At 42.6% G+C, this 24,072-nt stretch overlaps 1 protein-coding gene across 3 annotated transcripts in view; it reads left to right on the forward strand.

The window, feature by feature from the left end:
* The first annotated feature begins 7,612 nt into the window (after positions 1 to 7,612).
* The window catches only part of PARD3B (par-3 family cell polarity regulator beta), a 616,262-nt gene continuing 599,802 nt past the window's right edge, over positions 7,613 to 24,072 (forward strand). The window contains exons 1-2 of one of the 3 annotated variants that reach the window (XM_037913130.2): positions 7,613 to 7,750; positions 8,176 to 8,362. In XM_037913130.2, the coding sequence (XP_037769058.1) occupies positions 8,243 to 8,362 (120 nt within the window). In that variant the 5' untranslated portion in view covers positions 7,613 to 7,750; positions 8,176 to 8,242. Of the gene's footprint in view, positions 8,363 to 24,072 lie in introns of all 3 variants that reach the window. The other 2 variants (XM_037913131.2, XM_037913132.2) reach the window with 2 other exon arrangements.

Raw genomic sequence — 24,072 nt, forward strand, 5'->3', positions numbered from 1 at the left:
CGGACTGCCTGTGTTAATGTCCATGAAATGTCCACGGTGATCCACAAGTGCCTGGAGAACCAGTGAGAAATACCCCTTCCAATTAACGTACTCTGTGGCTAGGTGGTCTGGTGCCAGCACTGGAATATGTATGCCATCTTTTGCCCCTCCAGAGTTAGACAAGCCCATGTGTGCAAAGCCATCCACAGTATCACACACATTGCCCAGAGTCATGGTCTTTCAGACCAGGATGCGAATAATGTACCGGCACACTTCCGTCAACACGAGTCCAATGGTCGACTTTCCCACTCCGAACTGGATAGCGACGGATTGGTAGCAGTCTGGAGTGGCCAGCTTCCACAGTGCAATCACCACGCACTTCTCCAGGGACAGGGCAGCTCTCATTCTCATGTCCTTGCGCCACAGGGCTGGGGCGAGCTCATGACACAGTCTCATGAATGTGACTTTCCTCATCCAAAAGTTCTGCAGTCACTGCTCGTCCTCAGACGTGCATCACGATGTGATCCCGCCACTCAGTACGTGTTTCCTGAGCCCAAAAGCAGCGTTCCACTGTGGTCAGCACCTCCGTGAATGCCACAAGCAATCTCGTGTCATAGCTACTATGCGTGGCGAGATCATTGTCAAACTCCTCTTGCCTTTGTAGTTTAAGGAATAACTCCACTGCCATTAGTGACGTGTTAGTGAGAGTGAGCAGCATATTGGTCAACGGTGCGGGATCCATTCCTGCAGACTGAAGAGGCAGAGCGTGCGGTACACAAACCGTTGAAAGATGGTGTCAAATGTGGACAGAAGCACAGGGATTGCTGGGATGCAAAGCAATGCATCATGGGGCATTGGGACAGGACTCAGAATGCTCCACGACCCCCTCCGCCTTCCCACAACTCATAGCAGCAGAAGAGGAAGAGATGCTTTGTGGGATAGCTGCCCAGAGTGCACCACTCTGAATACTGCTGCAAGTGTCACAAGTGTGAACACGCTATTCCGCAGGCAGCTGACAGTGTGAACACACAACAGTGGTTTCCCTTCAGCGCTCTCTGAGCGACGTGGTAACTCTGCCAGTGTAAACATACCGTAAATGAAAACTTCATCTAGTTCAGCTTTTTAAAAAACCTAAACAAACGGCAAAAGGTTAACACTGACTCCCTGTCCCATAATTACCACCCACTCCCCTTCTACAGATTTTTAAGCTGTGGGTGTCAAATGTGTATCTCATCCATAGGTGCTGGATGGTTTGGAATCCTTAAGCGCAGCTTGGATGAATAACTTTTTCCAGGGAATCAATTTCCCCAGTGAGAGGACTTTGATCATTCCTATAACAATTATCATTCCTGTAAATATTGGGCCTGATTGATCATACGCACACATTTACAAAGCTTGCAGTACTTCTATTTTTTCAGTGGTGGTTTTAAATGATTTGTCTTTGTTTTCAAGTTCTAAAATGCCCCTGTCTTGTGGTAGACACTCCAGATTTAATAGACAGTTGTGCAAAACCTGGTAGTTTCAGTTCACAAGGAATTTGTGTGACTCTTTTTTTTGTTATATGCAGTGTTGTAATCGTGTTGGTCCCAGGATATTAGAGGGACAAGGTGGGTGAGGTACTTTATTTTATTGGACCAACTTCTGTTGGTGTAAAGAGACAAAAGCTGGTCCAATAAAAGATATTACCTCACCCACTTTGTCTGTCCTTGCTCTGTGTTTGTTGCCTGAGTTCATGTGGCTTTACCACCATCACCTCATCCCAAAGTTTCACTTTGAGTTTCTTTGAACCTCAAAATCAAATAGTTTTGGCCTGGTTTCATTGTGATTTCCACCTGATACTGTAATTTGGTTCAGGATAGATGAAGCAATCTGAGAACATGGACTGCATTGTGAGACTGTAATTTGAGTTGATTGGGGTTTAATTTTGCATAGCTGTGCTTATAGTTCCCTTGTGTTGTATTGTGTGTTTAATGTGTATGATTCATATTTTGGTGCTGTGGTATGTACAATGTTTTATGTGTTGTGTTGTGGTGTTTTCTGGTATCTTTGTTATGGTTTGCTCAGCTATGTGGCGTGTTATGGTATGCTGTAAGTAGTATGATGTTTCTGGTGTATGCTGTGTAGTTAGACTGGCAGAATTCATTTTTGCAAAAAATGTCAGTTGAGAATATCTGTTTATTTTTAAGGATTTATTGTTTTACATTTTCACAGTTATGCAACATTATGGGTTTTAAACATTTTAATTTTTTTAGAGAGCTAAATTTTCATAGTTATGAAAATGTTGGGGGGGGGTGGATCATTATTTAATGACAGTAGACATTAAGATTCAAAAAGTTAAATATTTATAACCATTAAAACAATAATGCCTGGTCTACAGTACCCAGTCAGGTCAACATAAGCTGCCTTAAGTCAACCTAACTCTGTCAGTTTCTCCACTGCAATGGTGCTCCCGCCGATGTAAGTCACCCACTCTCTTGACTTAAGCTATGTCTACAACTGAACGACAAAACTTTTGTCTTTCAGAGGTGTTACAAAAACACACCCCTGGAAAGACAAAAGTTTTGCCAAGGGCAAGCGCCGGTGTGAACAGCTCTTTGTCGGCAGGAGTGCTTCCCTGCCAACAATGCTAACACCGCTCGTTGGGGGTGGAAGTTTTTTCTCTGTATGAGAGCAGAAAAACAGCAGTTACACTGCATGCCTTTTAGTGATCTGTAGGAACACAGCCCTGTTGCTAAAAGCTTCGTAGTGTAGACATATCCTAAATAACTCCACCTCTATGAGAGGCATAGTGTTTAGGTCGATGTAGTTAGTGCGATGCAGTGTCCTTGCAGAAGTGGGTATTCACCCACGAAAGCTTATGCTCCAATACGTTTGTTAGCCTATAAGGTGCCACAGGACTCTTTGCCACTTTTACAGATCCAGACTAACATGGCTACCCCTCTGATACTTTACATCACCTCTGGCTGTCAGATGGGCACTGGGCTCACAGCTGGAGGCCCCCCGCCACCCCTTGGCACCAACAGCCCAAGCTGTTATCCTGGCACGTGGCTCACAGTGGGAGCACCCCCCTGCCCTGGGGCTGACAGCCTGAACTGTGAGCCTGGTCTGGGGCTCAATTTTACAGCAGGGAGGCTACCAGCAGTGAAATTGACATTCTTGTCAGTTTTATGGCTGCTATTATTTCACAATTCATCTCGGGCTGTCATCCCTGGGGAGGGGGGCTCCAGCTGTGAGCACCATGCGGGGCTGACAGACAGAGACAAAATGTGCTGTATGTGGCTTGTGGTGTATTATGGTGTGTGATATGCTGCTGGATGATGTGTGATGGTGTGTAAGATGCGGCATATGGTTTGTTACACTGTGGTATGGTATGTATATACATTCTTTGCTGAATAGTGTGTGTGGAATGGAGTGTAGTGTGTGCAATATGCTATGGTGAATAGCATGGTGTCTTCTGTGCTGTGGTGAACTCTGTGTGTGTGGTGTATACTATGTTGTGTGGTGAGATGCCGTGTGGTGTATGCTGTGGCGCATGTGGTGTGAGATGCTGCATGGAGTATGCTATGGTGTGTGCGCTAAAGCGTGAGATGCTGATTTGTGTGTTTTGTATGCTGTGGCATGTGTTGTGTGAGATGCTGCGGTGTATGTGGTCTATGCTGTGATGTGTAGCTGTGTGGGATGTGTGACCTATGCTGTAGGGTGTAGTACTGTGGTGTGTGGTGTGTAGCAGTGTGGTGTGTGGTGGGTATAGTGGTGCTGTGTGTGGGATCTGTGCTGTGAGGTGTAGCCTTGTGGGGTGTAGCTGTGTGTGATCTGTGCTGTGGGTTGTAGCTGTGTGTGATCTTTATGGTGGGGTGCAGCTGTGCGGGGTGTGAAGTGTAGGTTTGATGTGTAGCTGTGTGTGATCTGTGCGGTAGGGTGTAGCTGTGTGTGATCTGTCCGGTGGGGTGTAGCTGTGTAGGGTGTGAGGTGTAGCTGTGCGTGATCTGTGCGGTAGGATGTAGCTGTGTGGTGAGGTGTAGCTGTGTGTGATCTATGTGGGGTGTGAGGTGTAGCTGTGTGTGATCTGTGCAGCAGGGTGTAGCTGTACAGGGTGCGAGGTGTAGCTGTGTGTGATCTGTTTGGCGGGGTGTGAGGTGGAGCTGTGTGTGAACTGTTTGGCGGGGTGTAGCTGTGCGATGGGGTGTGAGGTGAAGCTGTGTGTGATCTGTGCAGCAGGGTGTAGCTGTGTGGGGTGTGAGGTGGAGCTGTGTGTGATCTGTGTGTCGTGTGAAGTGTAGCTGTGCGGGGAGTGAGGGGTAGCTGTGTGTGATCTGTGCGGGGTGTAGCTGTGTGTGATCTGTGCAGGGGTGTGTGAGGTGTAGCTGTGAGGGTGTGTGTGAGGTGTACTGTGTGTGATCTGTGCTGGGTGTAGCTGTGTGCGATCTGTGCAGTGGGGTGTGAGGTGTAGCTGTGTGTGATCTTTGCGGGGTGTGTGTGAGGTGTAGCTATGCAGGGGTGTGTGAGGTGTACTGTGTGTGATCTGTGCAGGGGTGTGTGAGGTGTAGCTGTGTGGCGGGGTGTGAGGTGTAGCTGTGTGTGATCTGTGCGGTGGGGTGTGTGAGGTGTAGCTGTGCAGGGGTGTGCGAGGTGTACTGTGTGTGATCTGTGCAGGGGTGTGTGAGGTGTAGCTGTGTGACGGGGTGTCAGGTGTACCTGTGTGTGATCTGTGTGGTGGGGTGTGAGGTGTAGCTGTGTGTGATCTGTGCAGGGGTGTGTGTGAGGTGTACTGTGTGTGATCTGTACAGGATGTAGCTGTGTGTGATCTGTGTGGGGTGTGAGGTGTAGCTGTGCTGGGGTGTGTGAGGTGTACTGTGTGTGATCTGTGCGGGGTGTAGCTGTGCGTGATCTGTGTGGGGTGTGAGGTGTAGCTGTGTGGGGGTGTGTGAGGTGTACTGTGTGTGATCTGTGTGGGGTGTAGCTGTGTGTGATCTGTGTGAGATATAGCTGTGTGTGATCTGTGCAGGGTGTGAGGTGTAGCTGTGCGGGGGTGTGTGTGAGATGTACTGTGTGTGATTGACAGAGCCAGAAGAGTACCCAGAAGTCACCTACTACATGACAGGCCCAACAAAGAAAATAACAGAACGCCACTAGCCATCACCTTCAGCCCCCAACTAAAACCTCTCCAACGCATCATCAAGGATCTACAACCTATCCTGAAGAATGATCCATCACTCTCACAAATCTTGAGAGACAGACCAGTCCTTGCTTACAGACAGCCGCCCAACCTGAAGCAAATACTTACCAGCAACCACACACCACACAACAAAATCACTAACCCAGGAACCTATCCTTGCAACAAAGCCCGTTGCCAACTATGTCCACATATCTATTCAGGGGACACCATCATAGGGCCTCATCACATCAGCCACACTATCAGAGGCTCGTTCACCTGCACATCCACCGATGTGATATATGCCATCATGTGCCAGCAATGCCCCTCTGCCATGTACATTGGTCAAACTGGACAGTCTCTACGTAAAAGAATAAATGGACACAAATCAGACATCAAGAATTATAACATTCAAAAACCGGTTGGAGAACACTTCAATCTCTCTGGTTACTCGATTACAGTCCTAAAAGTGGCAATTCTTCAACAAAAAAAACTTCAAAACCAGATGCGAACGAGAGACTGCTGAATTGGAATTAATTTGCAAACTGGATACAATTAACTTAGGCTTGAATAGAGACTGGGAGTGGATGGGTCATTACACAAAACTATTTCCCCATGTTTATTTCCCCCACTGTTTCCCCCAAAATAGTTTCCCCCAAAACTATTTCCCCCACTGTTCCTCAGATGTTCTTGTCAACTGCTGGCAATGGCCCACCTTGATTATCACTACAAAAAGTCTCCCCCTCCGCCCCCCCCCCCCCGCCGTCTCCTGCTGGTAATAGCTCACCTTAAGTGATCACTCTGGTTACAATGTGTATGGTAACACCCATTGTTTCATGTTCTCTGTGTATATAAATCTCCCCACTGTATTTTAAACTGCATGCATCCGATGAAGTGAGCTGTAGCTCTCGAAAGCTTATGTTCAAATAAATTGGTTAGTCTCTAAGGTGCCACAAGTACTCCTTTTCTTTTTACAAATTTGTTAGTCTCTACGGTGCCACAAGGCCTCTTTTTCTTTTTGCGAATACAGACTAACACCACTGCTACTCTGAAACCTGTGTGTGATCTGTGCGGGGGGGCGGTGTGTGAGGTGTAGCTGTGCGGGGTGTGTGAGGTGTAGCTGTGTGTGATCTATGCAGGGGTGTGTGAGGTGTAGCTGTGCGGGGGTGTGTGAGGTGTAGCTGTGTGTGATCTGTGTGTGATCTGTGCGGGAAGGGGGTGAGGTGTAGCTGTGCGGGGGTGTGTGAGGTGTACTGTGTGTGATCTGTGCGGGGGTGTGTGAGGTGTAGCTGTGCGGGGGTGTGTGAGGTGTACCTGTGTGTGATCTGTGCGGGGGTGTGTGTGTGAGGTGTAGCTGTGTGTGATCTGTGTGTGATCTGTGCGGGGGTGTGGGAGGTGTCGCTGTGTGTGATCTGTGCGGGGGTGTGTGAGGTGTAGCTGTGTGTGATCTGTGTGTGATCTGTGCGGGGTGTGTGTGAGGTGTAGCTGTGTGTGATATGTGCTGGGGGTGTGTGAGGTGTAGCTGTGTGTGATCTGTGCGGGGGGTGTGAGGTGTCGCTGTGTGTGATCTGTGCGGGGGTGTGTGAGGTGTAGCTGTGCGGGGGTGTGTGACGTGTACCTGTGTGTGATCTGTGCAGGGTGTAGCTGTGTGTGATCTGTGTGGGGTGTGCGTGTGAGGTGTAGCTGTGTGTGATCTGTGTGTGATCTGTGTGGGGTGTGTGTGTGAGGTGTAGCTGTGTGTGATCTGTGCGGGGGTGTGTGAGGTGTACCTGTGTGTGATCTGTGCAGGGTGTAGCTGTGTGTGATCTGTGCGGGGGTGTGTGAGGTGTCGCTGTGTGTGATCTGTGCGGGGGTGTGTGAGGTGTCGCTGTGTGTAATCTGTGCGGGGCTGTGTGAGGTGTAGCTGTGTGGGGGTGTGTGAGGTGTACCTGTGTGTGATCTGTGCAGGGTGTAGCTGTGTGTGATCTGTGTGGGGTGTGTGTGTGAGGTGTAGCTGTGTGTGATCTGTGTGTGATCTGTGCGGGGTGTGTGTGAGGTGTAGCTGTGTGTGATCTGTGCTGGGGGTGTGTGAGGTGTCGCTGTGTGTGATCTGTGCGGGGGTGTGTGAGGTGTACCTGTGTGTGATCTGTGCAGGGTGTAGCTGTGTGTGATCTGTGCGGGGGTGTGTGAGGTGTCGCTGTGTGTGATCTGTGCGGGGGGGTGTGAGGTGTCGCTGTGCGGGGGGGGTGAGGTGTCGCTGTGTGTGATCTGTGCGGGGGGGTGTGAGGTGTAGCTGTGTGTGATCTGTGCGGGGGGGTGTGAGGTGTCGCTGTGCGGGGGGGGTGAGGTGTCGCTGTGTGTGATCTGTGCGGGGGGGTGTGAGGTGTCGCTGTGCGGGGAGGGGTGAGGTGTACTGTGTGTGACCCCCGCCGGGGACCCGGTTGCCGTGGCGCCGCAGGCCCTGCAGCCAGTCGCTGCGGCCCCTTTAAGAGCCGGAGCCGGGCGCGCAGGCCAGGCCCGGCTGCGAGCGCAGGAGCCGGCACAAAGTTTTCCCCTCACGGCTCCGGGGCGCAGCGGCCCGGGCGGCGGCGGCGGCACCGAGCGCGCGCGGGGGGCAGCCAGGGCCCGCGGTGGCCGCAGGTAGGAGCCGCCCGGCATGCGGAAGAGCCGCGGCCGCCGCATCCCCGAGCTCGGCCCGGGCTTCCCTTGAGAGCCAAGCGGGGGCCGCGCCGCAGCCGCTTCCCCTGGCCCCGCGGAGAGAGCCGCCGGCCAGGGCCCTTCCCAGCCCCCGGCAAGAGACTCCGCGCCTGGGGCCGGCCCCCGTTCGCGCCTGGGGCCTCCGGCTGGGTTCCCCGGTGCCCGCTGTGCCCTTGTCCGGAGCGCCCCAGGGAGGCCGGGGCGGTGGCTAGTGGCCCTCTCCTCGCCCTGCCCCCGGGGCCGCCGTGGGGCCCTCACCCCCCAGAGCCGGGGCCAGGCACCTGCTCCTGACAGCGGGACTCGCGCCCTCGCCCGGGGGGCTGGGTTTGTCTGGAGGTGTCTTGTGACTTCCTGCCCCACGGTTTCAGGGACGCACTTCCCACCTCCTGCTCCTCGGCCTGCTCTTTGTCACCCTTGTTTGAATGAGTGGCTGAGATGAAAGTGACTGTGTCGTTTGGGAAGACGGGGATTGTGGTCCCCTGTAAGGATGGGCGGCTCCGTGTCAGAGACTTGACCCAGCAGGCTCTTCAGAGATTCCTCAAAACCAAAGAAAAGGTAAGGAAGATAAAAACTCACCATATCCACTTCACACCAAGATCACTTAACAACAGGGCACCTTTAAACCAGACGGTCTGTTTATAGAGGAGCCTCTATGTACCTGTAATGTATATATCTTATTAGTACCCCAAGTATAAGGCTGTTTTTTTTTTAAGGTGTAAATTTTGCAATTGGTGACTTCACAGCTGAAATAGTAGGTGGATGCGAGTGGGATGCTGAATCTGCAGGTCCAGAATGAGATGCAGCACAGTCACTGAAGAACAGAACTATTCTGTTTTGAAATAGAAGTTGGGGTTCAGTAGTTATTGTAATAAATAAGGGCTAGAAGTCAGAGCTTGGTGGACTAGTGTTGTGAACAACACTGCCAAAAAGTTGCATGAACAGTTGATATAGACAAGCTAAAAATGTGTTCCCTTTTGTTACAGTGGCTTCGTCAAAATGTGTAAAGTTTCTTGTATTTTAGGTTGTATGCTGTGCTACAGACGCTGTGCCACAAACATAACTTATTTATCTACAATAAAGTCGACATAGTATGGTCGGACTTTGGTTCAGACCTTAGGATCCTAGGGACACCGCATGAATAGAGGTGCCTCTTTTCAGACGAATGTTGATCAAGGCTTCTTTTACTTGGGTCTGGTTGAGATTAAAAATAGTAGGACTGGCCAGTGAATCAGTTCAGTAGTGTACTGATCAATAGTTTCTGTTCAAAGACCTGATTTTGCAAACACTTATTCAGATGAATAGTTTGTTACTTCATTGAGACTGCTCACATGAGAAGGGCTTGCAGGATTGGATCTTCAGAGAGTGAGGGAGATCTGAGTGCTAAAGGGCAACCCATGAGACTTGATTATCTCTGTTGCTGACTCATTCTGTGACTTTGGGCAAATCATATGACTTCTCTGCCTTTGTTTTTCTCATGTGTAAAAATGGGCTTATAATATTTACCATCCCTTCACAAGAGTGTTTTGAATATTAATGTATGAAAACGTCTGCTGAAGTGCTAACTTTATTATTGTACAAATCTGTATTAACTGTGGTAGTTACAGTGACTTCCATGTTTTCCTACACAAGCGCCTGTAGTGCTTTGCCTATCATGTAAAATACTTTCCTAAGTGAGATACTGTATAAAACAGTACTATATTCTTTCTCTCCATACTGGTACGCTGTCTCTCTCTGTGTGTATATCACTACTGTAAACTGAATCAGTTGAGGATTAAATATTGTCATAATAGTGTTATGGAAATTAGCAAATATTATTTAGGCTGTGGGCCATCAGGATGCTTCAAACTGTCCAAATATGCATATGCTTTGCTGAGGTTTTATAAGAAGCAAAAGGACTTTTGGCCTAGGTAAACTTTTTAAAAAAAAAAAAAAATACTGAATTCAGCTCTCTCCTTATGGCAGTGAAGTTTGGACTAAAGTGCTGAGCCATCTGAACAACTAATGAGGAAAGCTGTAAGGTGACCTGCGAAATTTGGCTTGTGCTCTCTCTGTGGTGTGTAAAGAAGGACCAAAAGAAACAAGCGGGGAAAAAACCTTATTCTAGAACTGCATATCCTGGCTAGTCTAGAAGTCTTGCTGTGGTGGCTGGAGAATTAATGAAATGATTAACAAGTGTTCAGAATGAAGGCTGAACAACTGAGTGGAAAGGAATTTTTAGCCAGACTGTCACATTGTTTTGTTTGTTAATACCTAACTAGTTAATCAAGTGAGACAAGGTGGATGAGGTGATATCTTTTATTGGACCAGCTTCTGTTGGGGTGAGAGAGACAAGCTTTCGAGCTTACACAGAACTCTATCTCTCTAGTATCCTGGGACCAGCATGGCTATAACAACACTGTATATAGTTAAGTAATGTTTCAAGAAAAGGAATTTTTTTGTTAACGTTTCAACACCTCTACCCCCTTAAATTAAGGTGTGAGAACTGACACTATATACCTCTGAAACATCCAGTAGGTTCTTCAGCTAATCTTGGGGAAAACCAGACATTCTTGATATTTCTAAGAGAAAACGAAGCAGAATCCGTTCTCACACTTCTCATCTCTTCTCAGACTTTTCAGGCTCTCTTTATACATCATAAGGAAACCAAAAAGGGCATAAGCCCAGTTTGTTTTAAAACTCTGGTGAGTTTTAATGTTGGTAATTTGAAACTACAGTTAATACACATAATGGAAAAATCAAAAGAAAACAACATAAGAGGCTCAAACAGTAAGTACTGAGCAGATTTGGATTTAAATCTCGAATTCAGTGGCTGAGATTTTGGTGTGTGCCTTTTCTAGTTCACCTTGAGTTACACAGTAAAATTTCTATGCGCTTCTTTGAATAGCTGGTTTCTGGCAAATCTTATTGGCTATCTTAGACCTTAATGCAAAATATTAGGTAACTTCAGTTTATTTAGCTAACTGTCATTAGAGGTTGTACTATTAGAAGAATTCTAAAGAATCGTTACTGTTGTATTTTGGCTTGTTTAATTATACAGTATCTTGAATTCACTAACAATTCTAGTGGCCCTGTGCTTTTGTTTGTTCATTGTCTAACATGGGTGGATTAGGCCTGTTATCACTTTGTTCCCAATTTAAAAAAAGTAATTAATACACTTACAGATATTAACATTAGTAAAAACTGGATACATACTGGGACTCTGTACCACTAGTCACTACCTGAAATCTGCTGTAAAGTATGGGTATATTATACATATGAATTTCTAATAGGTTTGTTATTAAAGATGTTTACTGACTTAAGTTTAAAAAATATGTATTTAGAATGTCTAGATCACTTTATTTGGACTGAAGTTAGAGTACAGAATAATAGTGATAATACTTGAAAACTGCTTCTCATATGATTACTGGGTGTAAATAGTTTAAAATTTATAATGTCAAGTCGGGAAATTGGGATGAGAAAAGGGCCGGATGTAGCAATGGGATAGGGGAGGAGGAAAGTGGACCCAGGAAGGGAATGTACCAAAGTTTCAGAATGAGAGGTTTGGGAAGGAAGAGAGTTGGATAGGACAGACTTAGAGAAGAATTTTTATTTCTATTTTATTTATATAAATGTACTGTGGTGCCATAGTTACAATACTCATAATGTGTACATAAGGTTTTAATTCCATCTTGGGGGTTCTACTGATCTAAACGGAGAACTTGAACTTTGCATTTGTTTCTTATCTTGCCATATTCAGTTGATGGAATTCTAGCCTTAGATAAAGCTGAGGGTGTGGGAGTAGTATTTGTTTTATTTTGTATAATATTAGTCAAATTCATAATGGTCTCAAGAATGCAGCTCCTTGTTAAACTATGGTTTTATAATATTTGTGATAGGGCCAAAATTGTACAGTAAATGGATAGCTATTCCACTTCAAAATGATTTTACAAATAAAATAGCTGAAAATCTTGGAAGTACTTTGCTTGCTGCGTTTTATAACAAACTTGGAGTAATCACATGGCAGACTCATAGCAAGATTTGACCATAAAGGCTCATTAACAGTTACTGTTGTTAAGTCAGAATTATTTTATTTATCAGCTGAAAAGTCATGCAATAAGACAATTTTTCATTGTTGTGCATGAAGGTCAACTATTGGGACCGAATTCCCAATAAATCGGTGCGATTTTAAATGGTCAAACTTCTTGCTCTACATCCCGATTGACTCATCAGAGGTTAAAAAGAACTTTTCTGGACGTTAAATTCTGCATCAAACATAGAGTAAAATTCTCTCCATGAAAATATCAGTTAACATTCCTAAGTATAATAGCCTTTTTTATGTTCATGAAGGAGAGAATTCCAGATATTTTTGAAAAAAAAAGTGTGTGTGTGAGATGGGGGGGGGGGGGGGGAAGAGGGAGAGAATTATAAGAATTCTAGTACTCGTTTTCTTGAGAATCAAGATTTATTGTTCTGAGAAGGCAATGTCTATCTTTGCTTCATCTCAGTCAATATTTACCTCTCAAGTAAACAAATCTTCAGTATAAGTCAATATCTGCTTTTGTTATTGTTTTGTAGTGTGTAAATTAAGATTTCCTATGTGTAGTTATACCCAGTAGGACTAATAGTTCCACATAATCTTTCTGGCTGCCTTCATACCATCTCTTACTTAACTACTCTCTTTGTTTAGATATTTCTACGATCTTAGGATATGTCTTCATTGCACAGCTAACTTGAGTTACCTCTCTTGAGTTAGTCAAGCTGCAGTGAGAGAGGCCACACTGCAAAATAACGCTTGAGTTGCTGTGACATGCTGGTGCTGTTTGCGCTTGTGTGCAGTGCTAAGACTTCTAAGGGTAGATATCATGGTAAGTAAAACTGAATGAAATTCTTTTGGACTTTTTTTTCATGCCAAAGCATGTATCTGACTGAAACATTTTGCAAATCTGTGACAAATTTGCTGAAGTGTTTTAGTTTATAACAAAAAACAAACAAAAAAAAAAACCCAGACAAAAAACAGCACCTTAAAAAAAAATCTAAATGTGTTTTGGCGCTTTTTTAAAATAAAATGTTTTTAATTCTGATGCAAAGTGAATTTTTTGTTTCAGGATATTCACGTTTCAGATAAAGTTACTCTAACACTTAAAATGGTCAAAATCTAAATGAAATGTTTAGTTTGACCCTAAATGATTCTCTTCCCCCCCGCCCCACCCCCGAATTGCCAGCAAATGGAAAATCTGTTATTTGCCTAGCTCTAACAGTAACCCAAGTCAGTTTCTGAATTCTTTCCCAATGAATTGGCGGAGAATTTGTCTATCTTTTCAGGGCACAGGGGGAATTCTAGGAAGGTACCGTAAGCACTCCAAACGTTTGAGTGCTGTTAGCCTGTGTCTGGACTGCAGAGTGTTGTGTTAGCAGCTGATGCGCTGTGCTCACTTGAGTTTTAGCCAGTTCTCACTTTGGTGCCAGCCTACTTGAGTTAAAAACCCAGTGCACTTGAATTAGAGGGAAGGAAGGAATTGAAGTTAGGGGCAATACTTGAATTATGACTTGAGTTAATTTTGCAGTGAAGGCAATCCCTTAGTTAAGGCTGGACATTGAAACTTTAACTATAAATTGGTTTTGTCTTGTTAACTTTAAGTCAGACTTTCAATGGTGTTTTAAAAACTTAAAAAATGATGGGTTTTTGTTCTCATGGATGTTCAGTAGAAGGGAACAGCAGTGAGCCTGGAGAATGCAATGTACAACAGCCCTTCTTCTAGATAAAGTGACATTTACTTTATCTCCCTTTTGAAACAAAATTTACAGCATTCCTTTAAACTTTCTCACTTTCATAAAAGAACAGGCAAGTATGCAATAGGGAAGAGCCTTGCATGTAGTTATGATCATATTCTGTTTGAATGCATATCAGTCCTCCAAGATAGAAACATTTATGTTCTGTCATCAAAACAAAGATGGACTGTGTCCATAATCCGCTTCTCAAATCTGGGATCAGTTTTTAACCATTGGATGGTTCACTTTGCGGGACCGCTTCAGAGGGTGACTAAATTGCTGTGCCAACTGAATGCTTGGCTTCCGTCCTTGGAAAGCCTACTAGAGTGTCAGTTATGGTTTTGTGATATAGGTAGCCACTGATTAGAAACTATACCGAAAACACTAATTTGTTCCACAGTAGTAGTGGTAAACTCCTTGACTACCAAACTGGGTATCAGTGACACTATGTGAAGGCAATACAATGGGCACACATCTCTGATTGGACAGGAAATAGTGTTTATTAACTTATTTGTGTATCGTCAGCATTGTGCTCAAAGGTATTTAGAGGGTTAATGTTATAGGCTGACTATCTATGTCACCTTCAATTTTTTGCTAATAAAATATTTCTCTCTGTTGTAACTTCATAAACCTCTGTTCTCATGCCTGCCCCATAACATGACAATCACAGCTTTTGGAACAGTATGTGGCTGCTGCTAAGCAGCCAGCAGAAGGAGTACTAAATGTTCTTTTGCAGTTTCTTTAAAAACAGAAGCTTTAAAAAAAATATTTTGACCCAAAACTCAGTATCTGACTTGCAAAAACAGTCCAAGTTTCCACAGATACTGAGGAAGATGTCAAAACGTAGAAAATAAACGGTGTTCTGCCCACTCTTCTGTTTGTTCAAGTTTTTGTGTTTTTAATTTATGGGCAAAGTAGAAGGCGGTTATGTGACATGTATAATAGAGACAGAATATTAATGGTAGTATTTGTACTGCTTGTTTCCTCTTCCAGAAATAGGTTTTAGCTTTTGTGGGCTCTTCCATGACCAGGTAGATTATGTGCCCTAAAATTGTTCATTCTTTTTACATTTTAATGCCATTTGTATTTATCCACAATCTGCTTTCTACATCAGGAATAATTTACATATTTCCAAGCTCTGGTTTTAAACACTCAGATTTTTTTTTTTTAAATTTTTCATCCCCATATCTATATTAACATTCTCTTGTCCTCTTATTAACTGCAGTTCATTATCAAGTTTCTAATTTGTCTTTGGGACTTTGATATATATTTTTGTATGTGGAAAATCATAATTAAGCTGTTCAGCACTCAAATTTGCTCATTATGATAGCGCACTAATAAACTGGAGTATAATTTGGTATATTAGATTTCCCACGTTATTATGGGTGACTGCTTGACAAGTATAGGATGAGAATTCCTCTTCCAGATAAGTAAGGGGAGAAAAAACCATATTATTTCACTAACCTCAGTATTAAACAGGAGTTCATACAGGGGTAACTTGACAATGGTATTACTATTGCCAGTAATAGTGGGGAATATAACCTTCTGTGGCCTCTTTTTTGAATCTGTTTAACACGCATATACGATTGGTTGAACTGAGGCACAAATTAGCCATTTGGAAGATTATTTCATGTTGACATTAGCTTTTTCTGTGACCAATGGTTTTATTCTTCCATTTTTTTGTTTGAGTGCTGGTAAAGACGAACCCATTGATAAGCACAATAGCTGGAACTTCTTCAATGCTTTGTATTTAGACTAGCATCATAGTTAAGATAGTAAATCTTTCTTGGCTGTTTAAAAACACTGGCTTTGGTATTTAAATGACACATTTGTGTGGGAATTTCTTTAGATGATAGTTTCATAGGAACAAAGATGCTTTTGATCTAGGGCTAACAGTATATTTTTAATACAATTTTAAAATTGCTTCCATATCCTAGTGTATTCCTTTAATTTCCTCATAATTTAATTTGTTGTCTCTTTGATAAGATGCTACCAGAACTATTTTTCTAATTGCTCTAGGACATCATTCCAATGCATAATTTTTTGTGGGCTGGGGGGAGGCGGAGGAGACATTTTAGCCATTTAATATCAAAGGTATTCTGTCCTCAGTTTTGCATAGTCTTCATTTTGATTAGTCTGATAACTGTCAATTTGCAAAGTTATAGCTAAAACTTAAACATTTTTTCTGTGCAACATAGTTTATGGAATAGCAATAATGGTTCCTGAGGCCCTTTGTCACTCCCATTAATGCTGATATACAGTTAAGGCTTTTTTCCTGTTCCTTATCTGCCTATCATAGGTGTTTATAAGTTGGCTAGAAAAACTGCCTTTGTGCTGAAAATCAAACTTGTCATACAAGATGTTGTTCTGTGGGGTTTTCTTTATTTTAACTTAAAAAATAAAATCTTGCCACTTTTCAGGTTTGATCAGTAAACAGAGAGAACAGGTTATTGGCTTAACTTAATATTGAGTGCCTTGCTTAAAACATACAGGCATCAGGTAATCTATCAAATAAGTAGAGATGGATGAAATTGATGAAAATGCAGTATGTCCATTCAGAATGACCCACCCTGGAAATACTATAAATGTGTATGCTACATACATGATAATTCTAGGATCTATACATTAAATCTTTGATCTTGTTTATCAAATTCAAAGTGTTAAGAGTTGTCTGAAGTGTTTGAGAGCTCGACTAGAATACTTCATTTTCAATATCTATTAGAGGGCTTCATAAAGTAGTACATACTGATAGGTTGCAATTCACCCTTCATTTGGGTAAACAGCAGTAGAAACCAGTCTAGTCTCAATTGATTTACAGAAGATACAGAGAGACAATTAGCGGGCAAAATTTCTATTATCCATTCACTTCTTCCAAATCAATGTGCACGCACTCTCCTTCACTGATTACTTGCTTTATCATCTTCGAAAAAGCTTCTGGCAAAGAATGGAATTGAAATAAATTGATCGAAACACTTATTTCCCACAAAGGGGGAATATTTTTGCTTGTATAGAATATCAGTTTAACATGATTTCTAACATGCAGTTGACAATGACAGGCAGTATGTATCCTATTGATATTGCATAAAATGCCAAACAACTCTTGAAAAAGTGGCTAAAGTTACTTGCCAATAATAGTTTGTACTTTCTGTGAAATATGCTTTCCCCCATATTTGTTCTGTATGGTGCATCAATTGAATTGCACCATACTGTGCTGGGCCTTGTATCCTGCTGTTGAACGAACAGACGTCCTCCCACATGGAGCACAGCATTCTACAGGCTTTCCTAATCAGTCAGATGCCGTAAGAACTGCAGGTTTTGTTATAAACACCTGTCTTATCTAAAATATCCTCCAGTATTAATTAAAATGTCTGTCTTTTACTCTTAAAATAATGGTGCCAAAGGGCTATAGCAATGGATACAATGCAAAAGCTGTTTTCAGCTGTTTTCATACTTACACTCCTGCCTTTATAAATAACATTTTCCTATTTCAAGACAGCTTTTTAAAATCAAGTATGGTTAGACTTGAACATCTTGATGATGAGAAACAAATTTTTGAATGCTAGTGAACACTCAAATCCATAAATTCACTAAAGGAAGGAAATTCCTTCAGGGAGCAAGTCTTTGAAAGTCAGTCTGTACAGTACTACTTATCCAGGTATCATGTCCATGTATCATTCTTTCCTCTTCTTGGGCATGCACACTTTTCTGGTTGCTCTCTGTGGAACCTTTTGCCACTGGTGCTGGCACAGTTTGCATGTGGGGTGTGTGCTAAGAGCCACTGAACTGAACTGTAAACCCTCTATATGATAGAAATAACGTCAAGCCAGTGTGTGCAGGAGCACCCCTAGTTCCAGCACCTAGGCCGGTGGCTAACTTTTCATACAAAGTTACTTTAACTGTGAGGAAAGGAGAATTTACAATAGTAAAAACCAGTGTTTGGATTCGAAGGGACTTCTGCATTATGCATCCTTCTTTAGGGTCCCCCCTTCCCCCAAAAAGTAAGACTTTTTTTTCCATAAATGTATATAATTTTTCCTTAGATACCTCTGGTGATTGTGCCTTAGACAGGTAAACTACTGTAAAGTCTGATCTTATCAGTCTTTGCTCTTATCTAAGATAAAACTATCACTTCTGCACCATCATCAGTACTTGCATTAGAAGTGATGTCTGTTCATGCGGTGGCACTACCATACAAAACCCTCACTTAATATTGCACCCTGTGATACTCCTGTGCTTTGAAGTCTAAAGCAGTTGTTCTTTGGCTTCCCAAGGATAATGGTAGCAGCTGTTGCTGAGTAGACCTTTATTTTTAATTAATAAAGCAAAATGTCATCAAATTTTTAAGACCAAAAAAAGCAGTCTGCTTGACTGCAAATCATATTTACAAGCAACAGCAGACTCGCACCTAGGTTTCTCCTTCCTTTGCCCCTTTATGAAAGGTTGTCTTTACAGGTTACTATGATTTTAAATGGCTGATTGTGGTTGTCTGCAGGTGAGTCAGAACTTCAGTGGTGGAATACTTGCTCCAAGTCTGTTGGATTGCAGCCTAAAGGACTTTGTTTTTGAGTAGCTATGCCACTGCTGTTTATGGAGGAAAATAAATCATTTGTTTTTCTATGTGAGGTGTTGACTAATGGAACCCTTCAGAGAGGTGGGTGTACTGACCAATTCAGAATGTCTACTATTTGTAAACTGAAAATAATGACTTAATGAAGTACGTGCCGGTGTGACATATTTGTAAAGGTTGAGTTGACCTTAGAAGTTAGATGTTTTTCTCCCTGATTCTGGTTTTTTTTTTTTTTTTTTTTTTTAATTACAAAGGATTAGGACCCTTTAACTTACTGAAATTTGAGGAGGACTCATTGATGAGGCCAGTTTTTTTCATTTACCTAAACAGTTTTACATATTACAGTAAGTTTAGGTATTCATTTCAAATTTAATTCCTCTAGCTCAGTGCTTCTCAAATTTATGACAAACATTTATTTTTAAAAAAAGTATTTTAAATAAAAATGTTTTTTTTTTTTTTTTTTTTTTTAAATCCACCCACCAAATAACACTTTACATTTTGCCTTGAGGACTCATGACCTGTGGTAACCTTTTCTTTTAGGTTAGTCACCCAACTGAGCATGACCACAAAAGTGGTGGTAATTTTGGTAGTTTTTTGGGATAGATATAGCAATATTCTGATATCTGGTTGACATGCTCATCAGCATGTTTTTCAAAAGGCAGATACTTCGTATGTCCATCTGGTATTCTAATCTTTTTCCCCCTCAATAATTGTCTCTTGAAAGCAAGAGGACCTTATCACTGACTATTGTAAAACATTCGGCGATGTTCTTAAACATCAGCCTAAATAACTTTTTACCCCTACTGTCCTACCCAAAACACAAAAAATCGGAAACCAATTAAGCTACTTTCAGGAAATGGTCCCTTTCTGAAAGGTTACTTCCCATTGGTCTCCTTGTATCTCGTGTGAAGGTAGAAAGAATGGCTGGGATTTCTTGAAGTAGCCTAAAGGAGAGAGATGTGCAACTCCCATTTAATTATGGCCTTTTGAGAAGTCCAAGTTGCTGCCAATTTAATTTTTTTTTTTCTTGGTCCTAATAAGTTTCTGGAGAATGTGCTCAAATCTCTGACATACAAAAGGAAAATTTCCTAAGAGTTGCAGGCTTTATGAAACTAGAATAGAAAAGTCGCAAGCCATCAATACACGTGACAGGCAGCTCACGGTTTTCAGTACGCAAGCTGAATTCTCTTCCCAGCCTGGGACTGAACTCCCTAGTTCAAAGTCTTTGTCTTCCAGATCTTCCAGGTATTGAGATGGAGGAGGAGAGAGGCCAAGTGACGATGTCGCTGTCCCTCTTTTATACTTTCTACCAACTGCTAGAAAGATTCTTGCTGTGACATGGGGTCCTAAGCAGCTCTCATTGCGTACGTGCCCTCTCCAAGGAGTCTCTGAGATATTGGATTCTTCTTGATGAGCCATCAAAGCCTGTCTGGCCAGTGATAGTTGCTCCTTTGTCGCTATTGAAAGGCCAGCTGTGGGCATCTCCCAATCTCACAACATATTTTAGTAACACGTATAGCAAAAGAATTCATAACTTCACATACAAAGATAGTGCATAGAATTCAAGAGGCTATTAAGTTTCAACTGATAAAGACTTTTGAAATAACTCACAAGGCATGGATAGTAAAAAGCATATCATATGACAGTGGTGAATATGGGGGTTTCAGGGTGCTACTTTGAGGTACAGAATGTTCATCTGCATCAGTGGTTTTCAACCTTTTTTCATTTGTGGACTCCTAAAAAAAAATTTAAACTGGAGGTGCCAGACCCATTTTAGAAATCTTAGACATAGAGCAGTGGTTTTCAGCCTGTGGTCCGCAGGCTAACAGTTGTGTTAGACACAGACAGAAACCAACCTTTGCATAAATATCCCAGAAATAAAATCAGTCACATTTGAAAATTTTATCCCCAGTTTTGAATTAAAATTGGCTTTTCTTATCAGGACTGTCCACTCTGTCCAACATTAACTTTGCTAAATAGGCAACAAGAGATGAGAGCAGAACCTGTGCTTGTAAGCTCTAGAAGAATTTGAACTCTGCTGGAAATATCCTATTGATAGACAGGGGAAATTATTCCATAATAGGTACACAAAGCTGGCAAAAGGCTTATTTGATTGCAATCCACTTTAAAGTTTTTCTCCTATGTAATTTTTGGGACAACATCCTTCAACTTCAGGGATCTCTCATTTACTGATTTTTCTCCGTTAAAACAAGCAAGTCCCTTAGAATTCAAAGAAGGTGGAAGAATCTGATAGCTTATTATCCTTTTTATTGCAGGTTTGACAATGTTTATTAATGACAATGGATTTGAAATGAGCATCTTACTAAATGCGAGTCTTGGGCCAGCCTCTGTCCCTTTGTCTTAAAGGTTTGAGAACAGATAATGCGAAAGAATACATTTGTTTCCAGATGGCTGCATGCTTGATGCTCCTTTATGTTTAGCTGTCATTCAGATGTGAATGCTGTGGTGATTATAAGTGTCTTCCATTTTTCTGGGTTGAAATGAAACCTTTTATGCATTGTGTATTAAGAGATTAACTGTTTGGCTGATCAATAGGGAAACTAGAACAATAGGAAGCAACTAGACGATGTTGTTGTTGTAGCAGAAGAATATTCTGCTAGCTGAGAGGTTGGGGTTCGTGAGGAAACTTAGGAGCTCTCTTCTCAGGTTTGGGAAGTTAGTTCTATTGGAGAAATGAGATTGGTTTGTATCATTGTTTTTCTTAAACTGTCTGTTATAGTGTGTCTCTGCCATCCTGTAAAATTTTGCCATATTCAGTCATGATGTTGTTAACTCATGCTTAACAACAAATTATACTAGTGCCCTGTCTGGGTGAAAATGTGATTGATTCTAGTTAACGGTGCGTGGGAAAAGAGAGTATAGAAGGTTTGATGTTAGAATGAAGCTGGAGATTCTTTTATGCGTGTGTGTGAAACTTTAGGTTTATACTGACTTCACTAGTGCTTTTTATATAGTCTGTTGTAAAACTAGGCATATATTTAGATGAGTTGATGTAATCCCTGGAAGACCACTGTGTACTACCAAGAAAAGGAGTACTTGTGGCACCTTAGAGACTAACCAGTTTATTTGAGCATGAGCTTTCGTGAGCTACAGCTCACTTCATCGGATGCATAGCATATCGTGGAAACTGCAGAAGGTCTTCTGCAGTTTCCACGATATGCTATGCATCCGATGAAGTGAGCTGTAGCTCACGAAAGCTCATGCTCAAATAAACTGGTTAGTCTCTAAGGTGCCACAAGTACTCCTTTTCTTTTTGCGAATACAGACTAACATGGCTGTTACTCTGAAACCTGTGTACTACCAGGGGCACTTGTACCCTTGGATGAGAACCACTACTCTAGCAAGTGTGGTGCTCTTGGTAAAATCAGTGCAAGGAGATTAAAGCAAAGGAACATGTATAGCCACGTGAAACGGGGTGACAAACTAAGGCCTTCTCTACACTTGTTGCCCTCTGTTTCAGTCATCAGTGTATCTGTACCAGTGCAAACCACTAGCTTAAACAAGAAAAGCTGTTTGTGGAGTTTACCTGTCAGAGGGAGAATGACTGGGGCCGTAGGGGAAGTGCTCTGCCAGGAAACTGAATTTCATCTGAGGCAGCAGTCATCTTGAAAGACAAGCTTCTTAAGACTCACTTTACACCCATTTTTCACAAATTATTTGATATATGTGGGTGTTCATGCAGATGACATTTTTTACATCACTATAAATGTCATCACAATATTGATTGCCTCTCATCTTGTATTCTGTCTGTAGTGACGAGTTCTTAGTATTTTTATATGTATGTATGTTTTGGAAAGGTTTATGTGGTCAAAAACTTGTTGTCTTAATGACTGTCCCAATTATAACCTATCCAAGTAGACTTAAAGAAGTGAAGCAGCAACCTAGGTGGAAATTTTGTTCAAATATAGAAACCCAACTTGTGAATTAGATTATTATTGCTGCATCTTGTACTTAAAAAAAAATAATTAAAAACCTAGTTCTCCAAAGTAGTGTTTAGCTTTTTGGTTAATTTGAAATACTTGGTATCTGATGTTAATATTGTGTTTCCAAAGGTTAGTGATGATTCTGTTTGCTGTTAGTGTAATATTGCTCAACAATAACCTTACTGTTGAGAGATCCCTTCTGGCTCGGCTTTTATATGTACATGATTACAGGGTTATCCATGGAAAAAGCCAGTGAATGCAAATATTTCACATACCTCTTCCATAATTGCTTCTCATTTTTCTTATTAAACTTTCAGGGCCAGATCTTGACCTTCAAAACATCATCATAGGATCAGAAAGTAGAATTTTGTGTTTTGAGCATATAGCAGCTTTTGTCAGAGGGTCATCTTGAAATCCTGATTTCCTGTTTGGTTTTGTTTTGTTTTTTTTGTTTTTTAAAAAGTACATGAAAATAGCCTCATGTCTGTATTAAAAGGTCCCTAAAGTTGTTGTCCACGGTTTTTCCCGAAGTAGAAATCTTTATATCCTGCCATGCAAATATAACCCTTCTGCCTGTGAGAGTTGGCAGCAACAAGGGCCGGGTTCAGTATCTAGTTCCATTCCAATATACAATGCAAAACCGGCTCGAGCCCCCACCCAGTGACCTGGGACAAATATATACCACCCCCACTGGGCGCCTCCAAGAGGCAATACTTCCCTGCTCGCAAGCACAGAGTCGGAATGTAGCAAAAAGCCTTTTAATAACAGAGAGAAACAATGTGGCATTATGTTGGGGAAACACCACCAACAGGATTCATAACACAACCCATGAGCAAAAAACCCACCCCAAGCAAATTGGGGCGTGTCCTTTCCCTTTGGTTCTTGAGTCCAGCAACCCAAAGTCCCAAAAGTCCAACGACCCAAAAGTCTCTGTCCCTGGTCAGGGCAGCCCCAGAGTTTGAAAGTTTATCTGCAGAGTTTGTCCAACCTGGGTGGAGATGGGGGGTGGTGGTGGTTAAGGGGCACCTTATGTGGTCCAGAGCTGATTGCCCCACCTCTGCATGGGGCTTCGCTCTGCCAGCTGCCCCAATGAGCTGCTCCAGCCATCCTGCAAACTGCTCTGCTCCAAGAGCCGCTCTGCTCTGCTCTGCCAGCCGTCCCACAAACTGCTCCGCCATATATCTTCAGGCTCCCCCACTACTTAACACAACACTCAGTGATTTCAGCTCTTAGTAAGTTTAGCTCTTTTGTGATTTCAGCTTGTAGTAGGGGAGCCTCAGTGCTGGTGCACCATTAGCCCAAAGTGAATTCAGCTCAGCAGCCGGTAACTAGACTGCTAAAGGAATCAAAATTAGCTCTGATATTCCACAGTGGAGAGAGGAGGAAGTGCAACTAGCATGTAAGGCCCTCACCAGGGGGCCTATGCCACCAAGTATGCCTCTCTCCATTCACTGGGTTTTGGAACCCATGATCCTTGCCTAGCGAGTGCTGCTTAGTTGATGGTGAGTCCCTCCATCATGACAAAAGGCCAAGTACAGTTCCACTGTCCTTGATTCACATAATCAGGTTAATAACAGTTTATTCTTGCCCCAATAACAGAGAAACTGGGGCTCCTACAGCAGCCAAAGTGACCATCTAGGCAGGGTGGGTGTGCCTATGCAAATGAGATCAGCCCCTGAAGTTCTTTTCCACAACCCACCATGACTCGCCACCAGATGTCAGGGTAGAGCTCATCCTGACTCTGCTTACACAAACATCCATGTCGGAATACACTTCACTTTATTTCATGAACCAGTTCATAAATGTTCTCTGGTTCAGTGGTGGCTTCTTCAAAACTTTTAATGTCACTAGGAGGCTGTCAGTTTTCATACAACTTTTTTCCTCCATATACCCATACTCTACCTCTTCCCTTACCCCACCTCCAGAGATTTAAATGCAAAAATCCAGCTCTTGGTTGACATGGATTTTTGTTCTTCTCTTTGGGAATGTAAAGCATTAAATATTAA

This window comes from Chelonia mydas, chromosome 11, assembly GCF_015237465.2.
Source record: "Chelonia mydas isolate rCheMyd1 chromosome 11, rCheMyd1.pri.v2, whole genome shotgun sequence".
NCBI lineage: Eukaryota > Metazoa > Chordata > Testudines > Cheloniidae > Chelonia > Chelonia mydas.